Source organism: Mercenaria mercenaria, chromosome 10 (genome assembly GCF_021730395.1).
Source record: "Mercenaria mercenaria strain notata chromosome 10, MADL_Memer_1, whole genome shotgun sequence".
Classification (NCBI taxonomy): Eukaryota; Metazoa; Mollusca; class Bivalvia; order Venerida; family Veneridae; genus Mercenaria; species Mercenaria mercenaria.
This window is the reverse complement of record NC_069370.1, coordinates 16022487-16031118: the sequence shown is the minus strand read 5'-3', so window position 1 is coordinate 16031118 and position 8632 is coordinate 16022487. Positions and strand designations below refer to the sequence as shown.

At 36.1% G+C, this 8632-nt stretch overlaps 1 protein-coding gene across 1 annotated transcript in view; it reads right to left on the bottom strand.

Annotated features, from left to right (window-relative positions):
* Positions 1–3838: 3838 nt before the first annotated feature.
* LOC123560065 (uncharacterized) overlaps positions 3839–8632 on the bottom strand; it is a 22749-nt gene continuing 17955 nt past the window's right edge. Inside the window, exons 5-6 of the mRNA XM_053552327.1 lie at positions 6809–7855; positions 3839–6437 (exon numbers count right to left, since the gene is read on the bottom strand). Of these exons, the coding sequence (XP_053408302.1) occupies positions 5554–6437; positions 6809–7855 (1931 nt within the window). The 3' untranslated portion in view covers positions 3839–5553. The remainder of the gene's footprint in view (positions 6438–6808; positions 7856–8632) is intronic.

Here is an 8632-nt window from a genome sequence, read left to right as displayed (position 1 = left end):
AATATCTTCATCCACAATTGGAGTCATTAAACACTCCAGTGACAGCTCTAGTTTCCTCAGATGTGCCCAGTTTCACTATCCAGCATCGAAATAGTCAAGCGCGCTGTCTCCTGTGACAGCTCTTGTTTTATATCAGTTTATAACTTTAAAAAGAGGTAAGGATTTTGTTCTCTGAAATGGGTCTAGCTATGAATGGTAGCTCTTTAAAAAAGGTCACTTTTATACAGAATATATAGGGAAAACTATTTACCTTATTGTGACCTAGTAAAGAATCCAGGAACACTAGTTAGGTTAATTGCCCGCCGTTACATGACTGAAATACTGTTGAAAAACGGCGAACCCAAAACAAACAACTGCCCTATCCAACTTTATCGTAGTATATTTTGAATTTATTTCAGGTTTGTATTTGGAAAGAAGAGCAATGTTAATTAGGAAAAGTTGGGTAATGTTAATTTAAAAATACTAGTGACACAATTATGCATATGTGGTCCAAAAACAACCTATTTTCCATGGATTGGTTTATTTGTTACAGTGGTTACATAGGTACTGACTAAATGAGTAAGCTCGTAGGAAGGCCGAAGATCTATGGATGAAGGGGTTGTAAGTTCTATCTCTGTGCAAAACATCTCGGTGACAATTTGGTAAATGAAGTGTCCACATGTGGTTCTGGGACGATCTGTGTATGAAAAGAATTAGAACCACTGCCTTACCCTTGCATGATCGTAAGAGGCGACTAATAGCGTCTTAACACTTTGTTTTACTGTAACTCTGATTTCAGCAGGTATGCAAATTTTGATTCCATACCTCATGTTTTTATTTCGATGTGAAACCAAAATTTGTAGTCCTGTTTTGCGCCATATAACCTATACTGTGTTAATGCGCCGTAAAACCCAAATAAATAATAGAAGTGTCCCCAGTCATTTCGTCTACCACCTCGGATTCATGTGGAAAATTCAGTTACTTGCAGAGAACAAGTACGGCTACTGAAGCCCGGAACACTGGTTAGGTCACTGTAACCACAGGCGCTTGAAGCTCTATCAATTGCTATACCCCACCCACCTAATATACTTCAAGAGATCTAACCTGCATATATATTTTATTGATAGAGCTTCAGACACCTGTGCCTTAACAACCCACAATAGAAATATATCAAAAATACTGTTGAAAAACGGCACTATACCCAGAACGAGGGAAAAATCTCAATTAGTTGGATATGAACACTGACAACACCAACTGAAATTACATAACAAGCAATGCAATGAATATTTATGAAATTATCCACCTCCCAAATGGGTTGTTTTGTGAATAGGAAGTTTATATTTTGAAAGATATAACGAAGGGTAATAACTCGCCAGTTACTGAAGAGATCCCGGCGAAAAATGCACAGGCATCACTGCCCTATAGTGATCTATATTAATTTCAAATTTCACGACGATCCGTCAATTAATTACTTTGATAGAGGGGATTTATGGTCGTAAAACAAAGGCTAATAAATTACCATAAGTTGGGCTTGCAATCTTTTGTGTAGAGTTCCATGAAGATCCATCAATAGATTACTTAGATACCGTAAACAATCCCAGTTTTTACAGAGTCTGGGAGAAAACTGGGGATAATAATAATCTTATGTATAATAATTATAAAATATGGTTATTCTGCGGGTTTAGTTGTTTAGTTCCCCATAGTACTTGTATGAGAGGTAGTCGCAACGTGTCGGTTGTCTATCGGAAGTCAGTAACATTCCCACCCCACATACACATGCACCACTCCCCGCGTTGAAGCGGGAATATGTTTTGCTCTTATTTCAGTCTGTCCGTCAGTTCCCACATCAGTTTGTAGACAATTTGGGTCCCAATTGATGACTTGAGCTTTTAGCTTAATTCAGTTAAGTCTGTCTATTTAAATTTAAAACTGTTCTTTTGTTTTGTTACTTGCTGCGGGACATATTACAAAACATGTACAAATGTTTTAACTAACTTCAGATCGCATTTGCGTGCAGTAAATAAACCACTCGTAAGGATTGCCTGTTGTTAGTTGTCGGCGCCTTTGGGACCAAGTGATGCTCAGTCAAGACGGGAGAAACCTGAGCCTATAGTAAAACTTAATAAGATGGTTACTTGTCTCATCTAGATGATCCCAATTATTGCTGAGTTGGGTAGGCCACAGCAGCCTTAAGAGTCGAAACTGCAAACCTTTAGCCAAAGACTGCCAAACTTCGTAGGTAGACTGCTTGTAGTCCTATTGTTTTGTGGGTCAGTAGATCAAGGTTACAGTGACATTGAGACAAAACGTGGTTTCTTATCAATATCTAGAGAACTTATAGCCATCAAAGTTGATAGGGTTGGGGGTAACCTGGGCGGGATCTTGATGGAAGTTTGTAGAGGGTCATCTAAAGAACTATTTTGAATTTTGGTCAGTAGCTTCAGGGGAGAAGATTTTTAGTTTTCCTTGTAGCCATATAGAGAAAAATAGCCACACCCTTTAGGCAGTCATGTTTTGGTAACTGGGTCAATTTTTATGCCGTAGAAACTGACAATGTTTACAATGTGCAGGATAGCAGTAAAATACGAATATAAATAATTTTTACTGTGGTATTCGTTTTAAGATATTTACATTGCAAACTGGTTAAGTGACCCACTTGTCTGAATTTCCCATACCGAGACTGTTTGAATTATTCCATTTAATTAAGCAATAAGGCGGAGAGATCAGAAATATCATAGCTCATAACATATTGGTGTCAGAGTTATGGACCTTGTGTCATATAATGTGGGTGATGATATAGAGCAACCGTTTTAAGTTTGAATCAAATCCATTTAGTAACAAGGGAGATATAGTGAAAAAGCATCAAAGGCAAACTGAAATTTTAAGTAAAAAGGGATATACATGTAACTCATGAAATATTTGCACGAGAGTTTTGGACTTTGTGTCATATGATAAGGACGGCGGTGTAGAAAAACTTTTTAAAAGTTTGAATTATATCCATTTAGTAATAACATAGATATAGTGAAAGTGCTTCAAAATTAACCTGGAATTCTAAGTAAAAAGGGGGCATAATTCATGAAATATTGGTGAAGAAGTTACGGTCCTTGTATCATATGACGCGGGTGATGATGTGGTACAAGCATTTTCAGTTTGAATCAAATCCGTAGAGTGAAAGTGCATCAAAACATTATTTTCCAAAAACAGTGTAGAAATAATTTAAGCGAATAGAGTTAAGTCTGAATTGAAGCATTATTTTGGTAATATACTAAAGTATGTATCAACAATAGATGTCTAAATGACATCGCGCTCGACAATCTGAAGCCCTTCCACTTATTACTAGCTTAATATATGAAATCTTTAGCAAAGTTTTCTAAGTCATAAAAGGGAATAATGTTGCTAAAATGTAAGCCAGAATTACAAAACTTGGACACTTGCCACGTGAGGTTATCCTATTATGCCAAAGATGTGTAGGTAATCTTAAAACTTTTGGTCAAGTAGTCCCTGAGAAACATGCTTACATGCAAAACCGTCACAAAATTTCTGTGTTAAAAAGGGGCATAATTTTAACAAAAATCTTGAGTTATGTAACTTTCCATGAGGTAATCTCATGATGTCAAGATATGTGAATTTTGAAAGCATTTGGCCTAGAGTTATATAACTTGTCCTGGGAGGTCATATCATGATGCCAAAGACATAATTATGTGAACTTTGAAATAGTTTATGAGAAACCTATTTACATGCAATACTTCAACCTTTCGTGACGCGAAAGGGTAATTACAAAAGCTCTACTATTTAAAAAAATTTAAATAGTCAATCTATACATAGAATGGGGGAAACCTACAGTTTATCATAACACAATAAACCGATGTACAAACATATTTTTACTGATTAATTTCATATAAAGACATGCATATATAATATGTCAAATAAATATATATAATAACCAAATACAGCTCTATGTTGCCAACATCATTAAGATCGGAAACTTTAGAAATGGCATAGTTCCAGATCTTACAGTTTCATATCATATGAATATATATTAACAATGATCAATTTTTGAAGACGGCTTAAGCTAGGGGTAACTCTCTGTACACTGTGACTTATACATGTATCGATGCTTGAGAGAAACTTTGATATCCGTCTTCAAATTAATCTTATGACCTTTATGACATTGTGTATGATTAAGGCCGCTGTCATAAAATTTAGTAAGAGACAAATACAAAAAAAATCTGGAGAAGAAGTCCGCCAAAAAGGGGAATAGTGTATAAAACGCGGTAAAATTGTTAGGTGGAGAGTTTACCAAAACATGTAAGCCTTGGTCAAAAATTGATTATTTTAATATATTGTATTCACTTTAATGACCTATATATTTCTTTCGTCATAAATTCTATATTCAGTTTGAGATACTTAAAACTCAATACTCGAACTCGTTTATCTCGAATTCCTGCTATTTCGAAGACATTTTTAATTCGCTTCCCGAAAGCATGTGCACAAAATATCATATTAAATCGAAGTTTGGTTATCTCGAAGTAAAAATCTAGAGATACCGACTTTCAACTGTATTTGAGATCTTTCTAAAAATATGTAGGTCCGTGTAGGCCTACTTTCTAAATATAATAAAATGATACAAACTCTAGAAGATTTTAGCAGATCATTTGAAAATTACACAGCGTGCCACACCACCTTAAAAACATGATATAGAAAATGTATGAAATTAGAAATCTGAAATGTGACAGTTTTCTACACTCAGACATATAATAATGCTGCAATATGTATATATTTGTGAAATCAAAGTAAAGCAATTTTACACACATGCCATGAAGGTAATTGCCTATATGTAAGTATTTCAAGAAATGTAGTTACAGATTGAAACTCTTTTTTTTCAAGGTATCACATCGATACATTGTTGCAACTCTTCTGTTTAAAACGCATTTAATATAATTATGGATAAGTCACAAGTTCTCTTCCTGACATTCTTCTACGAAAATTGAGGAAAAACTCTCGGAAAACGTACTCATTTGATCTACATGTACTCTATTTTTCAAAGAAGTAAATTACGTTATGAAAACTTAAGGTGACTTTTAGTACAAAAAAAATCCACTCGATATCTTGACAATGCTACATACGATCCTTAAACTTAGCAGACATTGAATGACCCCTGTCAATTTCAATTGTCTCATTTACTATTTAGTATTTTGAGTTTACTTTAACGTACGGTCCTAAAACTTGAAAGGCACATTGCTTATGGGCTGTGTATGATCCCTGTAGGTTTTAACGCCATTGGCTCAAAGATCAAGGTCACAAAGACGATACATTTGAAAACCTTTCCCGTTCAGTATCTTAAAAACCCATGGATTGACAGGAATTCATCTAGCTTTACATGGATATTGCTCATAGACCAAAGGCGAATAATATCACCACCGACTGCTAGTAAAACCTTTTGCTCTAGATATTTTGAGAACGATTTTACGCATGACACCCACACTTTGCAGATATATTGCCAACGGGACAATAGATGGGTTTGAGGTCAATGGGTTAGGATACAACAGATTAGAATACCTCAAGCTATCTATTTCACGATGCATTTTGTCTCTGTAATAAAGCCAGTATTTGTGTTGTTTGATCTTTAATTTCCTGTGTTTGTTCGCTTTGCCTTTTTTGTTGATCTTTGAGCTCTTGAGTTTGCTTCCTATGCTCTTCGCTTTGCCTTTTTTGTTGATCTTTGAGTTCCAGGGTTTGCCTTTTCTGCTCTTCACTTTGCCTTTTTTGTTGATCTTTGATTTCCTGTGTTTGCTTTTTGTGCTCTTCGCTTTGCCTTTTTTGTTGGTCTTTGAGTTCCAGGGTTTGCCTTTTTTGCTCTTCACTTTGCTTTTGCAATCCCTCTGTAATTTCTTTTTTGTGCTGTGCTAAATCTTGTGCGAGACCTTGCTCAATTCTTTCTAACTTTTCACTTAAAACAGTAACATTTTCGTTAAGCGAAGAAACCTTTCGATAAAGATCCACACCTAACGGAGGATCCTCAAACCGAGAGTGGAAGGGTGCAAACTTTTTTAGCGCACATTGCTTGCTGAATAATCTTCTTAGTTTATTTAACACAGCAAACATAGGTGTCACGGTATAAATATTTTCGCCTTCGAATTTTCCTTCAAACAACCCAACAGCAGAAAGTTCACTGTCATTTTGTTCATTTGCGAAAATAAATGCCCCTGAGTCGCCTTTTGTAGCAAATGTACTACCATCTAAAGAGTGTATTTCAATTTGGTCGTGCATAATCATCTCAGCTCCTAATACGCTGTCCTTAAAAGTCCTGGTTCGAACGGATGCACCTTCAACTCGAAATATCCCTGATGTAAGTCTGCTTTCCCCTCCATACTTATACACTATAGGCGAATGAAAACGGCTGTTTGGCTTCCAAACCTTCCCAGAACAAAACGTAAACGGATTGTCAAGTCCAAATCCTGCAATGACAATATTCATATCGTTTCATCGAAAACTTGTATAGTTCGTCAGAGTGTGACAGTCTATATGTTATAGAAACATGGTGAGAAAAATGTGCAGTCAGTCCGGGGCTCGAACCCGGGACCCCTCGCTTACAGTGCGAGCGCTATACTAACCGACGCCGGACACATCCTCTTACCTAACGTGACCATACCGTGACATACACCCCCACAAATTGGAAATATGGGGGAGGGGGTGAGGGGCACAAAATGAAGTGTTCTATCATATGAAGATTCTTAATTGAATAATATATAACTCATTGTTAAGCTGAGACTACTTATTTGAAAGTGCCATGACGTGGTTTGAACAAATCTATTATGACTGAACTTACCTTTTTGTCTATAACTTGAATCATCAGGAAATGTTCCTTCAGTAGGCCATCTGTTTTGTATAATCTTTATCAACGCAATCTCCATTCCTGGGCCTCCATTTCCCCCTTCGTCATAAAGAGCCATCACAGTTTTACCAAAAGGTGCGATAAATGTTTGACTAGCAGGCTGGTACACAGTTTCGCCAGTTTCGCTATTCGGATAATTTACTTGCCCATGTTCAATAATCCACTTTAACTTTTCATTACCGAACACTACGTGAGCGCATGTGATACCATATAAGTCTACGTCGTTCTCAAACTCAATAAACGCCCCAAGTGTACCTTGGCTTTCTCCACGTACTGCACATCCCATTTTAAGATTTTCATGATAATCATTCGGACCTCTGCATAGTGTAAATATCCCCTCTCGAACATCAACAGGGTATTTTCCTATTTGTGTTGGAAATGGTTTCTCATCCAAAGGAACAAAACCTTTGACGTGTACATAGAGCACAATGCAAAGTTGCTTTTGTAACGAATATTGTCCCGTATCATTTACACATGCTCTGTACCAACCTGCTGTCACTCTTGTTAATTCACTGTGTTCTTTCATCAATGTTTTTGCATTTTCTCTTAAGCATACTTCAAGGTCTTGAATCCCTGTCGCAGACGGGCGATTACTAGTATCTAATTCTTTTTCATTTATTTTCATGTTCTCTGTCTTGGTCTTGACATCTAAGACGCGCCTTTGATATATTGAAAAGTCCTTTTCACCTATAATATCAGTGTGTGTTGTCAACACAACGAAAACTATTTCATTTCCAAAGACCATGCTATCTTTTCTGTAAGTATACGCGGCCCACACATGTACAATGTTTTCTGATTTTTCTTTTATATATCTGCAAATACACTTGCAGAGGTCCTTCAAAACTGGTGATGAAAGAGTATATTTTGCACACGCCGCATTAAGTATACCTTGATTTGGCAGCTTCCTGTGTTCTAATAAATTTGCAGCTTGATTTTCAAAATTGTCTTCAGCCTCTAAACAAATCTGCCATGCAGCCGCATCTGAATGGAGTAATGAAATAAAAGAACGATGCATTTAAAAGTCTTAAAAACTTTGCTGATTCACATTAGTAAAACAGAAGTTTTAAATTATTTACAGAAAAGCCAAAAGAGGCAATTTTTGTAATATCTTAGTCATATTTTTGGTTGCGGGTTTATCCCGCTACCAAAGTTACAAGTATATTTCTGACATTCATATAGCATCTTAATTTTATTCCTAATCACATCCAAAGGATGTTCATGTGCTTCACAAAATAATCCCATTCATGAACAATGCGGATGCATTATCAATGATTATCCCGCCTCCAAAGTTACAAGTGTATTTCTGACAGTCATGTGTTAATGTGCTTCACAAAATAGTCCCATTCATGAACAATGCGGATAAATTATCAATGATTAAGCATTTCTTATTCAACCTGTATCCATTCACACTGACCATTTAGATTATATAAGATCTATTGATAAATGATAAGGTTTTCCAGCCCACGGTTACATCACAAGCTAGGTCAGGCAGAGTTCATCTTAGATATGAGGCACATTTGTATTTGTTTCTCATTCATGTATATTTATAGATTGGCATTTAAACAGAAAATAAATCTACCAAAACCCGCAACCACCAGACGTCTCAAGGCTTTGATTGTAATATCTTAGCCATATTTTTGTAATATCTTAGCCACTAGGAGTTTAAAAGATTTTTCTACATCATAGTTCTTTTGGTTATACACAGGGAATGCCTATGTAAAGTAACTGATTCTCTTTTTCAGTTAAGCCAGTAGATAT